Consider the following 22,369-nt stretch of genomic DNA (forward strand, 5'->3'; position numbering starts at 1 on the left):
AGAACATCAATAGCGTAAAAAAAAGGTTTTTGTGCCCTTCAACGACGGTTTTAAATAACAGACGTAAACGTCTAATTTCAAAGACATTTTCTTAAAAAACGATGTAAAACACTTTTCATTATTTACGAAAATGCCACCGTAATTTATTTTACATCGTTTTCTCTTAAATCGACGTGAATATAGCGATGTAAAATGAATTTTTTTAGTAGTGTTGCCTATAATGAATATGAGTTCTTGTTACATGAGAATAAATTTTTCCTACCACTCCGTTGAGATTTTACTTTGTATCATACATATATATAATTTTCCACTCCTATATTACTGGGATAAAAAAAAGAGTTTGAAAAAAAGATTAACCTTTTTTTGTGTTTTATAATATCAGGGGATATTAGTATAAGAAATCGTGCAAAACGCTCACACTGATAGGATGGAAAATGAATATTGATAGATATAAAATAATTTAATAGCCTTCACCTTATGCAAAACTTTGAGATCTGGTGTATGTTTCTCCCCTGTTCCTCATAGTCAAAACTAGTTTACCCCTACCATCCTTTCTTCATTCCTATTATTTTCATTGTAATTGATTCTATTCATTAAACTTCAAAATTATAACTAATAACTATCTTTTATTTTCCTCATTCCTCTTATGAGACCCAAAATGAGTAATGAAAATAACTTCAATTTAAATAAAATTGAAATTAAATAATTGTTTCTGAACTTATATTACTTTAAAGACGCAATTACGACTTTACAAGTAAAATGTTTTTTTATAAAAAAAATACATCATTAATATGATATTTAAAATAGTTATTATAAAAGTCCATAACTTAGGTTCAAACGCATTTTTTTGTGTAAATTAAGTCCATTTAATTATGTTAATTGGATATTTTAAATGTTATAAATGTGTAATTTTGATCTCTTATATTTCAATTGTGACAATTGAATCATTTATGTATCATAATTGTGCAATTTTAATTTGTAGATATCACAATTGTGTAATCTTTATTCTAAAAAATTAATTTCAATTACACAATTATAAATTTTGAGAGATTAAAATCATATATATATATATATATATATATATATATTACTCTACTGATTATCTATCCCTTTCTTTAAGAAAATTTGCTAGATCTTTTTCTATTATTTTTTACCACAATCAATCGCTCTCCTCATTAGCCCGAAATCGAATGGTTAGCATTTCCTGAACTTCAATAGCGTATTACGTCAAGGCTTTCATTTCAGAAAAATTATTTTGGAAACCTTCAATTAATCAATCAATAATAACTAATAAACACTCTTTGATAGGGAATGATAGAAGCAATAAAACGTTGGAAATTATTATTATTCTCGAGATAGATGAAATTAAAATCCCGGTGACGCTGAATGCCATTCTTGGCGGCGGCACCTGTGCTGCAGGACAATCTGGTTCCATTGTTGGAAACAGGAACCATACCAAAACTTGTGTTGTGGGGACCATTGACCAATTCAATACCTGCGCCAACCCAACCTTCTTCCTTTCGCTGCTCTGCAATTGTTGCACTCCTTGTCTTTTCTCTCCACACCCATTTTCATTTTAACTCTTATTTTTTTTATTTCAATTACTTTAAATTTCAAAAATATCCCCAAGAATGTTTATAGTAGTACTTATTTTTTTCTCCATGCCCTTCTTTCTTTCTCTTTTTCTCTTTATTCTTTATTGGTTCATAACACCAGTCACTGCCTAGGTAAGTTATAATCTTAATCAAACTCGTACATCTTATCATTAATTTTCTTTTACGAATAAAAAATATCATTAATATATATAAAAAAAAAAACGATTCCATGTCTAAAAATTGCATTGACTAGAATAGGTCGAGTCCATCTAGCTACCATGCACCCACACCCTAATGTCCCTTATAGCTTTCATAAAATGTCCTCTTATATTATTCATCATAATTAATATATTTATACTTTGCAATTTATTAAGCATTCGTTCATAAGCAGGCAAATTTTAGACAAAACTCTAATTTTTTGATACAATGGACGGCACTGAAGTTTTGTTTTGACCGGATGGTAACACCCACATTTGTGCCATCTGTTTGACGTTAATTGGGTAGCAATCAGAAGGAGGTCCAGCAAAAGCCTTATGAGCAACAATATTGTTCACTGCTTGAGTGGTATGGAAGGCATCCCAGAACACATATTTGTCTCTATCCAGGCAAGGAAACAACGCAAATAAGCATGTTATCTGTGCTTGATTTCTTCCAATACCACAGCACCCACTATCAGTTACTGTGAAACCTGTTCAAATAAATTCACATAATATGATCAGCTTAAATTATTTTTAATATGTTAAAATATACTTTTCCCTTCTCATAGTTTTTTTTTAATATGTTTTCTGTTCCTTTAAATTTAAAATTAAAATGTTTTAAATTTTGATCCAAAATTAGGTTATTTCATTGCGGTAAATTAATTCCAACATATATTCAATCTAAATATAACATTTTTAACATCAGTTATTTATATAATACAAACATTTAACACATTTTAATTTTAAGAAAAAGAAAATCATATTAAAGATTTTGCTAGAAAAAAAATTCAAATATTTTCAAATTTAACATGATGAAAAATATATTATAACTTTTAAACTAAATAATTATAAAAATAAACTGTTTTATGATCATAATAATTAATGTGATTGAACCAGAATATAAAAAATCTTTGGACTATCCCTGTATATATTATGAATATAGAAATTCATTGGACATTTCTTACCGTAGGTTTTTGCGTTGTTAATCAGATCATTGAAAACTCCGTAAGTGTTGCCATACGCAAAAACTGAACCATGGTGCTCCGCATTCAGTTGATCCACCAAAGATTTCAACAAAACATTGAACATGTCGACAATGTCATTGATGTGAGGTCTACACTCTCCTCGAGGGACAGAGCCTAAGGCTAATTGTCTAGGTATGCAACCAAGTGGCCCAAGTCCTGCCAGTAAGAATCTTCTGAGTCCCAAATCATGAAGACTCTGCAAAATAGCAGCATATTCAATATCTAGCTTTATACTTGTCCTACGTACACATATGTAACAATATATATGTTAGATAGTAAATTTAATTAATTACCAAAATGTGCCTTTTGTAAACCTCAATGAGAAGATCTGCATAGTTTTTTGGGTCATAGTTGAAGCTTGAAGTATATTGTTCAGGCAAGAAATAGTTGTTTATGTAATCATTACTGCCATGGATCACTACTGTCAATGAATTTGCTAAGTGCTGACTCAATTGGTTGTGCTCCATTTGGATCTTCATCTGCCTTACGGTTGTATTAAAATCTTGCACCTGCTGCCGAAAGCTAATGCGTTCTCCCTGTGTCATTTGGTCCTTGAGTTAATAAAAATGTTGACATATACAATACACAAACTAGTTAGCTAATGTGTGATTAGGGTTTTGATCTCTACGTCTGTCTGTACGAAAAAATTATATGTTTAGAAATATCATTTTCTTAAGTGCATGTTTAGTTGCGTGTTAGATTTTCCATTATCATGTCAGAATATCAACACGATTTTAGGTAAAATTTCACGTGTAGTGCATGTTTGGATACAAATCCAGAACGCACGAATTTCTTCTTTTCCATGTCAAGTGCTCCAAAAAAACGTACAAGTTACTCTTTGTTATTTTTGTCGGATCCGCGTCAAATTAAGGGTAACAGACATGTTACCAAACAAGCTGGTAATTGATTAAAACAATTTTAGTAGCTTTTGTATTAAATAAAAAATATATTATTTTCTTTTATTATTAACTTAATTCTATAATAAATACATACAAATATAAATTATATTACTTTAAAATCAATTTTAACAACACTTATTGGTACATTAACTAAATACTCTCTTTTTTTTATTTATAACACAGTTTTGAAATTTTTTATCCTTATTTATAAGATATCATTTCAATTGTTTTGTAACTTGTGTATTAATTTTTTTATTAAAATGTCTTAAATCGTCTCTTTCCCCCTCTTATGAAAATTAGAGAAGATAAATATGTTTTTAATAAAATTAAGGATAAATTTAAAAAAATATTATAATTATATACAAATTTAATGTTAATAAATAAATTAACTAATAATTACTAAGTGTAAGTTAATCAATTATATCTTACCAGACAAATGATAACTGGTGTTGTTAAGATATTAGTTAAGAAATTAAAAAAAAATATTTATAATAAGATGTCTAAAATAATATCATCCGTCATATTTTTTGAAGTTCTCTTATAATCTTTACATTAAATACTTTATACTTTTAGTTCTTAATTAAAGTTTTAAGAACACTCATGAACAAAATTCATCTTATAATTAGGAAGCGAGCAAGGAGATCTCAATTGAAATTTGACTGTTGGGTACCCGATACCAAAGTTTAAATAGAAAACTTAGTAGTTAGAAGGACAGAAGTACCAAATTTTGCCCTGTCTCATCAAGGATCCCAGCAGCAGCTGAAGCATAGTTCACTCCCCAGGAAATGTTTCTGCTTTTTATCAGGGTATCTGCAAAAGCTGGCAGTAAAGGAAGACCTATAATTTCCCCTGTAAAAACTGCAATGTCAGTGCAGAATTAACTACTCAAGTGCTGTGGTGTCTTTTTTTGTTTTTGGTAATATGACAATTAAAAAAAAACACTAAGCAAGAAGCACATTACCGAGGATGTCTGTGACTGTTTTGCCGTTAGAAAACCTCCCAGTTGGACCCTCTGAGAAATCAATGCCATAAGGCACGAAATTGGCTCTTGCCAAGGAGTTGAGATAGTTGTTATTTCCACTGTCCACTAATGAATCTCCGAACACAAACATTGCTGAAAACGGTAGCTCCCCAAGTACATTAATATTCGTCGAGACAGATATCAGGAGCAGGGTCAAAAATGGGAAAAAAATCACTGGCAAGCGTGCCATTTTCATTATTTTTTCTTTCTTTCTAAGTCTTGGTGGTGCTTTGGAAATTTAAGTTGAGGGCACTTTTATTTTCAGCCTCTAAAGGTGTGCATATATATGCCTCACATGATATGTTGTGTTTTCCTATTTTGATATCTTTTTCCCCTATATGCCTCCTGAATCTATGGCATGTTTGGTCTTGTCACGCCATATTACCTTCCACCTTGCTCATTTTTTGGTCTTATTAGACCCTACACTTATTGCTTTTACTTCAAAGTTTAAACCCCTCCTCACCATCCTAAACCCCAAAAAAATTGAATCCTTGTATAGAATATTTAAGACACTCGTTAAGAAATTAATAAGTAGTAGTTTTTTCATTTGAAAAATAATAAGAAATATATTAATAATATTAAATATTATACACTTTGAAAAGAAAAATACTTTTAATTTCTTAAAAGCATTGTTTACAAGTTTACTCTTGCCGAGTTTAAATTTTCTAAAGATAAAATGAGTTATTTACTGACAAATTATTTCCCATTCATTAGACAGAAAATGATGAATTTTTTTATTCATAAGAATTCAACATAGGTTTATAATATTTACACACTCTCAATTAACTAAACCATATCCCTTTCAGAAAAAATGAGGATAAATTTGTTAAACACTATAAACTTAAATAAACTCTTGAATAAAAAATTAAAATGAGTCAGTGAATTTAAAGTCAAATGTAACTTTTACCCTTCATCAACCTCGTAATAATCTTGTAAAAAAAACCCCTTAATGATAATGTTTTGTCAGGATTCAAATGATCGGAAGAGAAACTAATTCTTTTATAGATGTTTTTACTTTTAAAGACTAATATTTTATGAATTTATATATAATTGATAATTTATTTAGTTAGATTGTATCTAGTATTAGTGTGTCTTTGATTTCTCATCACGTCAAGTTGGATTCGCGTCACAGAGAAGTGTTTGTTGCTTTTCAGTATAATTTAAACGTTACTTTTATGGCTAACGCAAGTATAAAATGTATTAGTGTGTGATTGATTTCTCATCACGTCAAGTTGGACCCGCGTCACAAAGAAGTTAGCAATTGTTGTTTTTGCGAATTTTAATCATTTTGACATGACCTTTATGGTTAACGCTAGTATAAAGCGTATTGGTGTATGTTTGAATTCTCATGGTCAAGTCATGTCACAAAGAAGCTGGCATTTGCGTATTTCAATCATTTTGACGTGTTTTTTTTTTTTTTATGGTTAACGCACTTATAAAATGTACTAACAAACACGCGATTAATGGACTACAATATTTTATTAGTGTAAATCACTACTTTACTTTATTATGAAATTGAAGTGTTAAATTATTATTGTATTAAAAATATTGTTATGTACACTTATTATTAATAGGGCTTGTTTATGAAAAAATTAGTTATGTCCTCAATATAAAATTGTTTTATACCATCACTTTATAATTATTAAACTCTTTTTTTTTAGTTAATATTATTTTTATATTAAATAAATTCATACATGTTTAATTGACTATAAGGAAGCTCCTCAAATTCATAATAGATTCCCGAATCAATTTGAAACCTTGACTAATTTATTTAGGTATGCTTGGATTTTTCATAGGAATATTATAAAAGTATGTTTAAGAGTAAGATCAGTTTAACGTTATGTTTGATTACTTTTCAATGGCCAAAAGCATGTTTAAGAGTAAAAAAAAACTTGAAAACTCAATTTTGAATAATTAAGATTTAAAATACTTTTTTCAAACTTATGTTTAATCTAAACTTAAATTTGTAAACTTTAATCAAAACATATACTCCATCACTCTTATGCGAAATCTTATTTTTGCTCATGCAAGTTGTTCGATAATTAACGAGCCCGGAGGAACAACAACTACCTGCCACTTTGAACAACTTAAAAAAAAATCCACCCAACGTGCAAATCTGTTAGCCGTGTAAATCAGTGTTCGATCTATTTCATAAGCATAAATAATTATTTATATATTATTAAATAAGCTTAGCTAAACAACATGGACTAAGAATTGAATAAAATCGAAGTTGACAAAAATTACATGATACAAAAAAATAACGTCTAAATACGAATCCACTTCTCTTCCTTTACTGGATTGTTTCAATAGGAGGGAGAAAAACTCAAGACTAATAAACACATTTTTACTTGTTTTTTAAAAGTAGGTTCGCATTTGATAACGAAACTTTGAACTAAGGTTAGACATAATTTGATTTTTTTTTTTTATCAGTAGACTTTACTTGATTTAAAGAAGTTTTGGGCGATTAGGATGTGATGGGGTCCCAATATTAGCCTTTCAATTTATGGATTAATTCATCTAAACAAATCGATACTGCAGGAATAGTATAACCGCAGAAGCTACTGAATGTAAGGCTAGAAATCATTAATTCTTATTGATTCTAATAAATGAATGTTGGCATACAATTTTAGACATTTGAACTAGCATGATTTACCAAAAATCTCGGCAAGAACACGATCCCTTCCTAAAATGATGGAACCGACTTCGATCCCTAATAACTATATCTCTGTCAAAGAAACCCGAAACATGCTTCATGAAACTATGACAGTCATAACATATCCTAAGATTCTTAATGACCCTAATGGTTTTTCTATCCCTATGATAAAGAAGCACAAAAGCCACTGCCAATTTCTCACTGTGATAGCCCAGAGAATGTTCCTTCTCTTCCTCTTGAATGTCATGCAGCACATTTTTAGTACTAGGGGTGTAGCCTCCAAGTTTCACAGTGTCAATAACTGAACCTAAAAATCTTGTAATCTCCTCCCACTGCGGATGAGAATTATCTCCCGATACAAACTCATGAGCCACTTGATCAATGTGAACCAAACTAAGGCCAGGCTCTTTGACAATTTTACTCTCCCTCATTGAATTCCTCACACCCTCCTTCTTAACCCAGTTACCAACTCCACCATAAGCATTCGACAAAAGTACATAATCACCATCATGATGAGGGTCCAACTCCTTGATCCTCTCCTTGGCCTTCTCAGCCAGCACAAGGAGATTGTGATTGACACATGCTCCAAGCAAGGTCCTCCAAATAACCGAATTTGGCCTAACACGCATACCCTCCACGAAATCGAAAGCTTCAAGCACCATGCCAGCACGGCCAAGAAGATCAACCATACAACCATAATGCTCAAGTGCCGGTTCAATGCCATACTCACTCCACATGCTACTAAAAACCCGTCTCCCCTCCTCTACAAGCCCTCCATGACTACAAGCCACCAACACACCCATAAATGCGATGCGATCAGGCTTCAAACCGGACTCCACCATGTCATAAAACGCCTCCAGAGCCTCCCTACCACGTCCATGCACGGCAAGCCCGTTAATCAGCGCGGTCCACGTGACAACATTCCTGTGAGGCATTTCATCGAACACCTTAACCGAACGATCAATGTCCCCGCATCTCGAATACATGTCAATAAGTGCAGAACCCAATGAAACAGTAAGGTTAACCCCGATCCTGGAAATAAAAGCGTGAACCCAGATACCCAATTCCAAGGCACCCAAGCTCGAAACCGCGGATATCACACTCAGCATGACAACCCCATCGGGTAAGATATCACTCTCTTTAAGCTGCATTTGTTGGAAAAGTGTTAGGGCTTCATCGGGGAGCCCGCGTTTAGCGAAACAAGAGATTAAAGAGGACCAAGAGATCAAGTCTCGGTGGGGCATTTCGTCGAACAGTTTGAGGGACGCGTGGAGGGACCCAAAGGTGCCGTAGGAATTAATAAGCGCGTTTTGGACATAGATATTGGAGTGAAATCCGAGTTTGAGAACGAGAGTGTGAATGCAATGAGGGTTTAGTTTTGAGGATTTAAGGATGAGGGGGAAGGTGAAATGGTCGAAGGGGACGTTGGTGCGGTGCATGTGAGAGAAGAGGGCGAGGGCGAGGGAGGGAGCGTGGAGTGCCACGTGGCGAATGACGGCGTTGTAGGGGAAGGGGTCGCCGGGGATGGGGAAGCGGAGGAGCACGGCAGCGGCGTAACGGGCGGTGTCGGGTGGTGACGATGAGTTGGCGCAGCGGAGAATGAAGGTTCGGAGGGAGAGAGGGTTGTCGTGTTGGGCGTTTTTTATCAGCGTGGCGTGGAGGTTGTACACGCTCTTCATGTTGGAGTGGTAGTATCTCGCCATCTCTGCCTGTGCCGTTGTTCATTTTCTCATCAATTCTTGTTGCTTCTTACCAACACTGTTTGTTTGCACTGAGTAAATAACATTTTTCTTATTTATTATTTTTTTGATAATTGAATCAACTTTATATTTTACAGACTACTAGAATATGGAATGTATCTCATGACCAAACATGGAAAAATATTTATAGCTGTGGAAATTTGCAAATAAATTTTGTAATGGATAGAAAATTGATAGTTAAATGAGTATTTATGAATAATTTAAATTAATACAAGGTACATGTAACTTGTAAGGAGTGTAAGTGAGTTGTGATTGACTCGCAGATGAATTAAACTAAATTACAACAGGTTGGGTGGGATGATTTGTTTGTTTGGATTCGATTTTGGTTGACACAATTATAATTGGTTGAGTGTTGGATTAATGAATTGCTAACTCGTCGTTATACATATAATATCAATAATAAATGGTAATTATTATAATTCTATTAGTAAGCGATTGTGTGTGTGATCCTAACCCACACAACCAGAGATCATTAAAAATTTAAAATATAGACATACATTGGAGCTTTTGATAACATGACTAATTTCTGATTGTGTTTAAGTTAAAGTGGCCTATTTATGAATCATTCTTTTGGTTTTGGTTTAACTGTGCATGATTATTGGTCAGTTAACTTTTACATACTTAAATGCCTTGATTTTGGTAACATTATCTTTGATTCTAACAAATAAAAAAAATGCCTTGATTCTAAATAAGTTGAACTAATTAATTTTTTATGAATTTGTAAAACATTATAATTTTAATTAGTTGACACAACTATAAAACTTGACCCAACATGAAACACTTACAATTATGTACCATGCACAAAATGAGTTCACTTTTAATCACCAAAGTGCGGGAGGTTAATGTTATTGTTGCTCAGATAAGAAGAAATGTGGAGCGTATTGTAGAAAGTCAATGAGCAACACAAAAAGGAGTCTTGCCTACCACGGACTTCATTAAATTAAACTTGGATGGGGCAATGAAGGGGTTGAACAAGATGACTTCTTGTGGTGGGGGTGTTTCATGATTTCTGATCAGGATTTTCATCAAACGAATCTTGCTAAACATGCAAATTCTTTTTTATTGATTATAAAAGTATTTAATAATTATTTTTAATTAGCTTAAAATGTTTAACAGATAAAGTATAACGTTTCTTAATTAATAATGTTGAAGTACTTGCTAACAAATTTATTTATTTATTTACATTTATTATATCTCAAACAATTTTATGATCAAACTGTAATTTAAGTTGTACCAATTCTTACATAGCCATCTGAACAGATTTCTGCAGGAAGCCACATTTCTCGTAGAACGTCTTGTTCTGGACACTGCAATTAAGAATTACCTTGTAGCATCCCATTGAACGTGCATGATCCGAGAGGAAGTTGATGATTCTCTTTCCCAAATGCTTCCCACGAATGCTAGAATCCACAACAATATGCTCAATGTGCCTAACTTTGCTGCAATTTCTCAAAAATTTCTTCTCGATAAGCACGCTTCCGGTCGCAATGATCGTTCCGGAAGCAAGCCAAATAACATACAAAAAGAAAACTGAAACAAATTGTAATCAAAGACAGATTCCGATTTTGTTTAATTGATATGTAATTAATACCAACTTATTGAATATAGTGAATCATCAACAGACACAAAAGCCGATTTTGATTACAAGATTCACGATAATCCCTTCTTTAAAAATATTCTAACTGCTTTTATGAGAGTTAGTTGCTGTCATCTTCTACAATTTATTTATGCTAATGACTTTAGAGAAAACCTCACACAGCCTTATTCTGTCAAAACTTTTAAAAACTCAAGAAATTAAAAACATTAGAAATAAATTTGAAGTTTTTCATATAGTTTTCCTGGCTGAACATGCTCCAAATACTCTAAATAGAGGTGACTCATTTTGTGATCATCCAAGCAATGCCTTTATTAATTGAACTCGATGTTACGACTCAAAAAAAATAATCTAAACAACAGCTTCCTTGATTCATACTCCAAAATTGAAATAAATAAATAAAGACCAATAAAGCAAGTTATAGCGTTGCAACTTACCGAATGGCGAGGCTGAGTTGGAGACTTGGGTGGTGCGACGGCGAAGAAGGAGGAGTGAGCAAGTGGCAACGAAGACTGGCGGTGCGACGTGTCTTCAATGAAGCCTTGAAGAGTGGCAGCGCCGGCGGCAATCCCAGGTGGCGACGGTGGCAGAGTAACGCTCACTGCTAGTGCTAGGAAAAGAAGTGAAGAAAACCCTTTGTCCCAAACGCAAGGCACACGCGGCCTGTGCCTGAATCTAGTTTTTTTCACCCTGAAACAATTATTTTACTCCTCTGTCCAGATTAATAATCGTTCTAAATTATTTTATACATATAAGAATTTTTTTATAAAAAAAATAGTAATTTTATAACCTTATAACATTATTAATTTATTTATAAATTTTATTATTCATTATTAATATTACAAAAGATATAAGTGAAAAAGATAATTTTTTTCTCTTACCCAATAGTTATAATGGAATGAAAGAAATGTTTTTTTATATTACATCATCAAAAACATGTGAGTTAAATGAGACAGACTAAACAAACCCACAATTTAAAGGGTAAAATATTTTGTACTTCCATTATTATTTTCTTGCACTTTTCATTGCATAATGTAAAACACATTCCAGAATGCAATGTATATTTAGAATGAACTTTTCATGCAATAGAAAGTAAAGAAAGCAACAACCCAATTTAAACTGTCTTAAAATATTCAAGCCCGTATACGGCCCAAGCCCAAATGTCCAGCATATTATTCTCTCAGTAATTAAAAATTTTGTGATTTCTTAATTCTCAAAAAAATAGAAATAGTTAATAACACTGGTAGCCTTGTACTAATCATTAAGAGTTATTTTGAACCATTTATGTTTGTTGATAAAGTTAAACTATTTGTCTGATTAATATTTACTTGAGCTTTGAAGAAAATAATGTGAAATTACTATATTTTAAAAAAAAAATTATAAGCAAAATTTTATTAATAAAAGTGCTTAGGTTAAGCACAACATGTACGCAACTCATGACCCCACATAATGCAAAAAGAAAAAGAAAAAAAAAAGAAAGAAAAACCCAATAAAATAAACAAAAAGTTAAAAAGTCAAACCAAAAATATATAATTTTGACTAACAAACTAGTTTCTTATCCATGACAATCAAAGGATTCAATTTGGTTTAAATTTCGGTAAAATCAATGGTGAAAAACTCAATTTGTTTAAAAATAACATTTTAAAGGTAGACTTGTAAATTATTTTCTTTAAATGATAAGATAATATCTTATTTAAAATTTTATCAATCTAAAACTTAAATTCATCATGAATTTTTTTTTAAAAAAAAATACTTTTTTCAAAGTTACCTTTATTTACTATTTAATCTATTTTCAAAACTTAAAATATTAACCAAACAGGCTCGACTGTGAACCTTTTGGCTGAGTGGTTTTTCGGGAGTTATCCAAATAAAAATGTAGAAGCCGCCCAAGCGTGAACATTTTTAGGGAGGTGAGGCAAATATGCTAGCAAAGCCATGTAGATGATATTCAATCCTATGGCTATCCCTATAAATATTAATGCATGTTGAGAAATAAAATTTAACATCATACAATTCTGCATTCCCATGGGCAGGTAAAAAATTGTTGAGGATGATCAAAACACATGCTTCCCAGCTGATCAAACACCAATAATTAGGAGAACTGCTTCCCTGGAATGACTACATATCAAAAACAGCATCAGCAAAGCCATATAAATCAGAACCTCCACTGCGACTAGAAGCACCAACAGAGAGGTGCTCTGGCACACCTGCAAAACCTTCTGTGGATGTTTTCCCATACAAATTATTCAATGTTGATGCAGATTGTCCCACAAAACTCTGTCCAACTGACCTATCATGAGACAATGCCCCTTCCCCAATTCCATGATATCTATACATATCCCCCTGATACCCAGAAAATGAACCACCCATAGCTCCTCCAAGCATATTAGCCCCACTTGCCACTGCACTTCCAAGATATTTTTCAGCCAAAGAATCCGAAGCAGATGCTGCAGTGAGATAATTATTCGGGTAATTGCCATAGGATCTACCATCCAGCAAATGTGCCGACAATGAACCATCATATGAGCTATTGCCATCCATGCGACTAAAAATCCTTTGCTCTTGCAAGGTAGCAAGTGAAGGTGATAGCACAGATGCATCTTTCCCGGTGAACCTTGCTCGTTTAGCCTCTGGAATCTTCATCTTGTTAGATGAATTGTTTTTATCCACTTTTCTCTTGAGCATTGACTTCTCATCAATTTTTTTATTGGTATCACTAATATCTTTCTCCAAGTTGGTAATCTTATTCTTAAGTTGCCACCCAGGCAGAAATTTTACAGGGTCAATCTTGTGACCTTCCAAACATTTAACTACAGATTGCAAAGCAGCCAAATATTTTTCATGTGCTACCTTCTGTGAAAGATCAACAAATATCAGCAATGCTAATATTCATAACGAAAAAAACATTACTCAATGTTAATATATATTGGCTAACAAGCTAAAACATACCAGTGCACTAGGAAAATCACGTGCGTCTTGTTTGGCTTTCTTCCAAGTTTCTTCAGACTTCTGCAGAAATGAAGTCAGAGCTGTCTGAGGAGAATATTTCTCTTCAAACCCAAAGGTATAAGCCAAATCAACAGCTTTAACGGCCATGCCCTTTTTCATCATCCCATCTGCAACATCTGTGGCCAATATAAATAATAAATGAGATAGAGAAAACCTTTTCAGAGTATGAGAAAGCAACAACATATTCATTATAAACGTTAAGGTCAGCATGCCTGATTGAGAAGCAGGAAAATTAGGAGGGAAATGAAATTAGAGTTGATGAAAAGGCTTTGATTTTTTATAATTGTTGATTGGTAAAGGGTGAACATTTCTTTTCAATGCAATTTTATGATACAAGGGTGGAAAGGTTTCACAGGGTAGAGATTTTTTATAATTGTTGATTTTTTAACCATTCAACAGACACATCCTAAAGCAACACACAGGCCAATGTCAATGCCACATGGCAACCAGGTATCCTAAACAATTGAAAATTGCATGCCAAAGTATAAGATGCTAAATACTAGTGAACAATGTTCTTAAACTATCAGAAGGAAAATAGAAAAACTGAGAAAAATATGTAGTGAATAGGATTCAGGAGAGGAGTTTTTTTTTGTGTGTGTGAAAATACAAAGCTAATCCAGACGGTAACTAAATATAAGTTGCAAAACTTATGTGACATAAAGTTGAACATCCACCAGTGTGATAATGATCAGTAATAGTACAAATGTTCTTCGCTGGATTGACTTTCCTTATTACAAACATGGGGTGGGTTCACTAGTTAATAGCTTAGGACAAATTAACTAAGAGTAATGTAGCAAAAACTTTATTGTCACAACCTAATCAGAATATGGAATGTCACTTCCACCCAGAACATTAAAGGCATTTTTTTTTGGGGGGGGGGGGGGGGTGTCCACAAGATAAGATGAAACATTCTATTTCAGTCTTACAATTGTAAAACTTTGAATTAAGCCATCGACTACATTCCAAACCGCCTAAATTACATGAGCACACTGTAAACATAGATCCGCAGACCAATTGATTTTTAAAACTAAAAAGACATGGTTGCAAACTTACAGTTACAAATGGTTTGGGGTGTGCAACTTATAGACAAAATTTGTACTGAACTCAAAGGGAACAGATGTGCATTCAAAAATATTTGTTTTATGTCCAAAGAAGGAAGAAGTCATACATGAAATGCCTTTAAAACATTAAACATCACAAATAAAAAGCCTTTGACTCATCAGCATCACAAAGAACTGAATAATGACATTCATCACAGAATTTCTACACACTTGTTGGGGTAGTATACACCTGACAGCGTCACATGGTACATAAAACTTTCACCCACTTTGAGCATCATTCAATGGAAGAAGTTAAAGCGCTTACATTACCCTCAAGGGTTCCACGCCCTATAGATTCCATCTACACTTCCTTGCCACTCAAGTCTCAACAAAGAAAACAGTTTACTTTCATGTAAAAACAAATGCATTACCTCACCTTGTTTACAATTTAACCCCTAATGGAAACACCACAGATATTGACTACTTTGTTTATAGCAGTGTTATTGACTACTAGTGTGTTTGGATAGCTACCAGAATTGGAAAAGTGGAAGCAACTATTTGTTGCTTTGTCTTTCAACGTGGAATTGAATTTGATTCCGGGAAAATTAATAGCATGTTTAGATATCCTTTAAAAACATGGTGGCTACCTCAAAATCACTGTGTAAATCTAATTCACCGCTACCCCAAAACATGCTATAAATCTAATCCGAACAAACTATACAATGATGGAAGTAAAACCATTCCATTCTTTATCATTACCAAAAGTTTTTTAAAATTTTAACAGCACAAATGTAAAGTGTAAATAAAACTCTTATGCATACCCATCATCACTATGACTATTGCATTATACAATGCATATATATACCTGAAACCCTCTTAAGCAGGGGCTGAGACTGGAGCAGGGCATCGGAGAATTCTCTGCCATTGCTGACACAAACCAAGTTGTATATATCCTCATCCTTGAAAACACTGGGAATCCCGAAGCCGGCGACGAAGAGAATCAAACCCCTGGCATCAACCTCAGCTGCCTTCAGCAAACCCCCTTCAACAAACATCCTCTTCCTCCACGCAACCGCGGCGGAATCCGCCTCCCTCTTCAACGAAGCCTCCACGTCCTTCTCATTCCCAACGCAGCCAGAGAGCAAGTAGTGCTCCAAAACCAGCACCGAAACCTGCCTTGCGGGAACCATCGGCGAGTTCTTCGTGTAAGCTTTGCTCCCCTGAAGGAAAAACCTCCCAATGCATTCAAACACCAGCCTTGAGGGCTTCGCCGCGCTCCTCAGCGCAACGGGTACCTGTTCCCGAAGCGACGCCGTTTCGGATAGACGCGTTAACACGTATTTACGCAGGCCTCGGCTATTCATCGTTTTGCAAAGCGTAATAAGCTCGTCTTCTTTTTCTTTTTCTTCTTCTTTTACCTTTTCTTTCTCTTTCTCTACCGCCTTGGCTTCTTCTGGCTTCGGATTTGAATCTGATTGAACGACGCCGTTTTCGGCGGTTCCTTGAGTAGAATTGTAGCCTAGTGCTCGGAGCTCCTTGGTCCTCGTGTCAATGGCTTGTTCGATGAATTCGAGGTGTTTCTGCAATTCTTCGTACCTGTTATTGAAGGCTTGTATCGCAACGGCGAGGTCGTTGAGTTTGTTCACCGATTTTGCCAATTTGGCGCCGCTGTCGTTTTCGTCTTCCGGCGGCAGCCACGACGAACAGTATGCGGCGTTTTCGGGGGTTTCCATGGTTGGGTTGTGACGGAACGAGAATGGAGGAAGAAAGTGAAAAACCTAGACCTTGTGCCGAAGAGAGAGAAATTCAGGTTTTTCCGGTGACAACAGGAATGTGATCCGGTCACGTTGATGACAAAGGCCGCTAAGAGCAAACCCTTTTTTACTCTTTTTTTTTTTTTTTCAGGTTTAAACCTTTCTAGGATTACATTTATAATATTATAGAGATATAATTTTGATTTTTTTTAAAGATTTTGTTTAAAATAATTTTATATCTGTTCATATTTAAAAAATAAAAACTGTTTTATATCTTTTTATCTTAAAAAACTTATTTGTATAATAAATAATCACATGATCTGATGCTGATATTATTGATATGTAACAATAAAATTTTATTCTTATTTTATGGATAACTTACACATCTATAAAATAATATTCTTTATTTATATGCTAACAAAAAATATAATAATATTTTACTAAAATATTTATTTGATTAAATTAAATTCTCTAATTTAATTATCAAATAATTTTTTTTGTAAAAATTGAATCCCTTATTTATGTGTAATCAAGTAGGTTCAATACTAAACAAATAGTAATTAATCATAATTAATTTACTAATCAAGGTAAACGTCTAACAACACTTCTTAACGTCTATGAAGAAAATTGAAAGTTTCAAAGTCAGTAAAGTCCGTTAGTAAGGGGGTGGAGTTAATCCAGAGACTCGTCAATCAATTCTTTCTCTGGAAACGACTACAAAGAGCATGAGCAGGGCTTGCTTGTAATGGTGGGCAAGGCAAGTATGTCATAAAGATGAAGTTTTCAAGCGGGGGGAGCTCGACTGAGAAACTCAATCTCCATCGTCAAAGACAAGGAAATCAACTTCTCTAGATGGTGAACTACATGATTCTTTCTTTCACCCTACTGGTTAGTCTTGCCCAGGGAAGAATGCTTTACGGGGAATCGAGTCTCCATAAGCCTCGGAACAATGGCATTTAGTAGCTCTCAATGACGAAGTCTCAAAATAGTAACATGTTTTACCCAATAATCAATAGAAGAATAATGTAATATTTTATTCCCTCGTTTACACAGCTCAAGGTTAACTCTAAGTATAGTATTATTATCAAACTCTAATAAGTTAACACATTATATTTCATTAATGAACAACTTAAGAAACTATTTTCTTTCATTCAATTCCCCTGGTCAAGGTCTTAATTTCATCATTGAACTCAAACTCATTACCTAGAGTTAATGGATTCTTTATTAATTAATCATTAATTTTATAAGTATTTAATCATATCCAATATTCATTCAACTAGTAGCCTAAGACATTGGGTGTTCGAAATTAAAATATAACAAATAATTTGTTAATTACTATGATGATATCAGGTTAAAGAAAACTATTATATTTCTTCTTGAGAATTTCCTATTGACATATCAATGTAATATTAACTATTAGGAATTCTTAATTAAGTTAGTTCAATGATGACATCTACATATACATCATTTATATATGCAATTTAATAAATGAAATCTATTAATCTTTATCCCATAAAGATTATTACATATGTATTGATCTATCTGGATTATGGATGTCATGTTCAGAATAATCCCATGATTAAGAATAATTTAGACTAAAACTATAAAAGACTTGTTTCTCATTATCATAATTTCTATCATGATAATCAGTCTCTAATTTTAATTAAGGACTTGTTTAACAATTTAATAAAATAATAAATATGATAATAAAATTAAGAATAACTCTTTACTAAAATTGATATCATGATAGATTGAATCTTGGGCATACATATTTATCCCTGAACATATGTATGGTTATGGTCGAGCCTCTACTGGTTAGTGGTTACTTGCTAGGGCTCATAAATGGTAAAGATAGTAAAAGATGGGGATTATGATCCTGAAGATCAGGATTATTATTTTTTTTCATTAATTATAATCATAAAATATTCATGTTAGATTTTATATGTACAATACACAGAGTAAATATTGTTAAAGGAAATAAAAGCTTCACTCACATTTAAGGTCTGTTTGAGAGTGAAGAAGTTGCATAGGAGAGAAGAGAAGGACATGAAAGTTTAGATTCCTGATACCCTTTCGTTGTTTGGGAGCAAGGAAATGGCAATGAGATTTTCAAAATTTTTTACGGGCCCCTCTACATAGTACATCAGCACCTCAATATGTACTCGGTCGATACCCCCATCTTGCACGTTGCCCATACCCTCTAATGGCACCTTGACCCCAACTTGTACCTCATCATCTTTGTCACCCTTACCTCGAACATTCACCTCATTATTTTCACTTTCATAATCATCAATGACAACAACTTAATATTTTTTGTTTGACGAAAGTCTTTTCCTCTTCCATTTGCTAGACTATCATCAAATACTAGAATATTGCTAAGATGCTCCACATATATGTCGACCACTTCATACCCTTTACAATCTACATCAAGTTGCAATATATCACTATCATTGTTTGAGGGCTTCAAACTGCGATTGAGTGCAGAACTTGGATGTCAGTACTGAAAGCGTTTAAAATGTTTGTAACCTATATTATCAAGTAGCTTTGTGATGTCAATATATGACATCTCATTCACACCCTAACACCATTCTTGTTCTTCACTTGTACCCTTCACATACAAGGTAAAATGCTCATAAATGAACATTCCTTAATGGTATATTCATACCCTAACTTTTTGCACTTCAGTAGGCTTGAAATTAAATGAGACAATAACCACGGTTGCGTGTAGTTAATAACACTACAACTGGCATGATAACATAGTAAATATGTCCAAAATATATGCACTATAGTCCTTATCCACATCACATAACAATAGCCATAATTGGATGAAACAAGGCAATAAACAAATACCAACTAACTTAAACCAAAACAAAAAAATAACTTTTTTCCCAAATTAGGTCATTGTAGAGACTTCTTGTTATTTATTAAACTTTGATGCCTTACTTGTAATATTTCAGAAATAATAACCCTAAATATGAACACAAAACCTTAACATTGAATTCAAAACCACAAAAGAAATTCAAACAAATGGACTACTGCACAAAAAGGACACTAACAATACACTACATATGCATAAAAAAACTCCCTAACCCGTGACTTTCACTATTAAAATACTCTAACCCTACACCACACACAATACAAACCACAACCCTGGACCACTTATAATCAAACTCCCCGAATGAGAAAAGAATTCCTTTAAAGGTGTATAGAATCTAATTTGCAATCGTAGATTTGTTCTTGATGTTTGCTTCCCATGTCAGCTGCATAAGCCTCACGCCCGCAATAACTGAAGTTGCTAGCCATCGATCTAAGACAAGATTGTTGATAATTGCTAAATATGCTTTAATTTCACACATAATTTGAGGCGACTATCAAGCATATTTGATACACTGGACATTGTTTTAACTAAAAAATTAGGATGAGATAAGAATTATCACTTAGGATCTTTAGATTGTTAGTTTTAGGACTTTTGATGTTTTTGAGGAAGTTTTTACAGAGAATTAAGTCAGCAACACAAGTAGAGCTCTGGTCACTTAAGAGTGGCTTGTTGTACGCTTAAGCAAGCCAACTCAAAAACAAATGGAGGAGTCACTGACATGCCTCACTCAACCGAGCCTTCCTGAATGCTTTAGTGAGATGAATGATGAAGTCAAGTTCACTTAAGTGTGACATGCTATGTGCTTAAGTGTGTTAAGTCAGTGAACAACCTTGAATTCATTGGAGGTACTCGCTTAAGCCCAAGCCTCAAGGTGCTTAAGTAAGATAATCAAGTCAAAGGAAGGTCACGAAGACCTTGCTTAAGTGCGACATTTTGTGCGCTTAAGCGAGGAGATCTGTAGTTGTAATTTTTGGAATCAAAAGGTCTCGCTTAAGCAAGATGCAACTCACGCTTAAGCGAGGAGGTCACGATAGGATCAGGCCCATATCATCTTATAAAAAGAGCAGAGTTATAATGAATAGGGGAATTTTAGTGCATTTCAGACAATGACTTTTGGAAAGAGAGAGAGAGAGAGAACTATTCTTAGGGATTTTAACTTTGATTCATGACACATTTGCATGTTTGATCCTTGCAATTGTAATCAAGCTATGAACCACTTATCTCCTCATCTATTGAGGTTGGATAGGTTGAACCTAATTTTATGTAATACTCTCTTTTAATACAATTATCTAGATTTCTTATTATTATTATTATTATTATTATTATTATTATTATTATTATTATTATTATTATTATTATCATCTTAACACTTGTTTTAGATTGATCACATATTATTTGATATTAGGAATCAATAGTTTAGTCGACAAACATTCGTTTGATTCTCGAACTAAAAAGAGTACTTAATTGGGATAGATTCTAAACATAAATCAAGATCAATTAGTCTCCTTTAATTCTTAAATGTTATGCTAGTTATTTAGATTGATTAGTCAAGACATTGAAAATTAATTTAAATAACTTACTCTTTCGCCTAATACATTAGGGTTAAAATATAATTGTGAATTGAGGATAAATTGCATACTAGATTAATTGGGATAATTACATTGAAGAAGGGGAAAACCAAGTCCAACCCTGGTTGTCAAACCATTAATTCTCACAACAATACTTTAATTGTTTCTTCAACTATTCTCTTTTATTTGCTTTTTACTCTTAGGCTTGTTCTTTTACCCATTCAAATACAAACAATTAAGAAATAATTTTAGAAAACCTTAGTTTCTTCATCCTAATTGCCTCAATATCCAATAGTCCTTTGAGATACGATTTGGACGCAAGTCCTGTTCTTATTTTAAAACTTGATTACACTTGATCACACAAAAAATCACCAACAATTGCTCAGGATCAATTAAGTCTTCCTATGCATGTCATCAATTAGTAGAGGAATGAAAGCTTTAAGCCTCACATCTTTCTCAATGAAGACACAAATTGGATTTGGGAATTTTTCCAAATGTTAGGGTTAATGTGTCTCTTTTAGTCTCTGTGTAGTTATTGATGTACAATTTAGGTTAGTTGATTTTTCATTTGTTCAATTTTTTAGTTTTTAAATTTAATTAATTATTTACAAGACACCTAACCCTCAACCAATACAAAGCAATCACATGTCAACAAAGGTGAACATTAAGGTTAATTGCCAATGCACTTAAATTGACATTCCAACCAAAATTCTCTATTTTCAAAAACATGGAGACTCAATGTCTATTTTTTTAGGAGAACAAAAATTATGGATTCATGAAAATAGGGAGACCAAAAATTGCACCTTTGCTCTTATATAGATGGATTTGAAGTTTTTATTTCCTTTAATTGTATTTTAATCTGTGTATTGTACACGTCAAATCTAATATGAATATTTTATGATTATAATTATTTATTATATAATGAAAAATTATTTAGTTTATATAATGGAAAAAGCACAATTTAAATATTTACTTTTTAAAATAATTACATGTATTTACTAAAATGTGTTTAAGACGCCCGATTAAAAACAAGTAAAAGAAAGAGAAGTCATCTCGTTGTTGAGTAAGCATTACCCTTCTCACAATCCTTGCTACAGTTTGGTTAGAGATATTAAGCATTTTGCCTTCCAGGGAGGTATTTTTTAGTGGCGTCATACTCTCAGGGAAGGAAACCAAGTTGCTGATGGGCTTCCTAATTTGGGTTTATCCTTAGATAGGCAGTTTAGGATTTTTGAGGATGTTCCTCATTTTATTTCAAACTATGTTTTAGCGGATGTAAGTTCAGTGATATTTCAGCACAGCTTCTAGTTGTTTCCTTGGGGCTTTGCCCCTCCCATTCACCAAGAAAGAAAGAAAGAGAGTTTGATTACGAGGAG

At 33.2% G+C, this 22,369-nt stretch overlaps 4 protein-coding genes across 5 annotated transcripts; all 4 read right to left on the reverse strand.

Annotated features, from left to right (window-relative positions):
* Positions 1-1,903: 1,903 nt before the first annotated feature.
* LOC114415959 (GDSL esterase/lipase At1g71250-like) lies at positions 1,904-5,005 on the reverse strand. Of its 2 annotated transcripts, none has more exons than XM_028380826.1 (5): positions 4,678-5,005; positions 4,438-4,565; positions 3,111-3,353; positions 2,758-3,013; positions 1,904-2,283 (listed from the first exon to the last, which is right to left on the reverse strand). In XM_028380826.1, exons 1-5 carry the CDS (start codon positions 4,931-4,933, stop codon positions 2,006-2,008), a joined length of 1,161 nt encoding a protein of 386 aa, XP_028236627.1. In that variant the 5' UTR covers positions 4,934-5,005; the 3' UTR covers positions 1,904-2,005. The 2 variants fall into 2 exon arrangements, with proteins under 2 accessions (XP_028236627.1, XP_028236626.1); XM_028380825.1 differs by having other exon boundaries at positions 4,438-4,574.
* A 2,300-nt stretch (positions 5,006-7,305) lies between these two features.
* Positions 7,306-9,219, reverse strand: LOC114415961 (pentatricopeptide repeat-containing protein At4g21065-like). Its single transcript, XM_028380829.1, has one exon. The coding sequence runs from the start codon at positions 9,091-9,093 to the stop codon at positions 7,387-7,389; it is 1,707 nt and encodes a 568-aa protein (XP_028236630.1). The 5' UTR covers positions 9,094-9,219; the 3' UTR covers positions 7,306-7,386.
* A 1,045-nt stretch (positions 9,220-10,264) lies between these two features.
* LOC114415966 (probable glucosamine 6-phosphate N-acetyltransferase 2) lies at positions 10,265-11,448 on the reverse strand (the record flags this gene model as incomplete). The annotated part of the gene is made up of 2 exons (XM_028380833.1): positions 10,265-10,644; positions 11,184-11,448. Coding segments are annotated over 2 exons (519 nt in total), but the record flags the coding sequence as incomplete, so codon positions are not given.
* A 1,170-nt stretch (positions 11,449-12,618) lies between these two features.
* On the reverse strand, positions 12,619-16,692 carry LOC114415969 (protein FRIGIDA-like). Its single transcript, XM_028380837.1, has 3 exons — positions 15,659-16,692; positions 13,694-13,869; positions 12,619-13,597 (listed from the first exon to the last, which is right to left on the reverse strand). The coding sequence occupies exons 1-3, from the start codon at positions 16,524-16,526 to the stop codon at positions 12,863-12,865; spliced, it is 1,779 nt and encodes a 592-aa protein (XP_028236638.1). The 5' UTR covers positions 16,527-16,692; the 3' UTR covers positions 12,619-12,862.
* Positions 16,693-22,369: the final 5,677 nt, after the last annotated feature.

This window comes from Glycine soja, chromosome 6 (genome assembly GCF_004193775.1).
Source record: "Glycine soja cultivar W05 chromosome 6, ASM419377v2, whole genome shotgun sequence".
NCBI classification, from domain to species: domain Eukaryota; kingdom Viridiplantae; phylum Streptophyta; class Magnoliopsida; order Fabales; family Fabaceae; genus Glycine; species Glycine soja.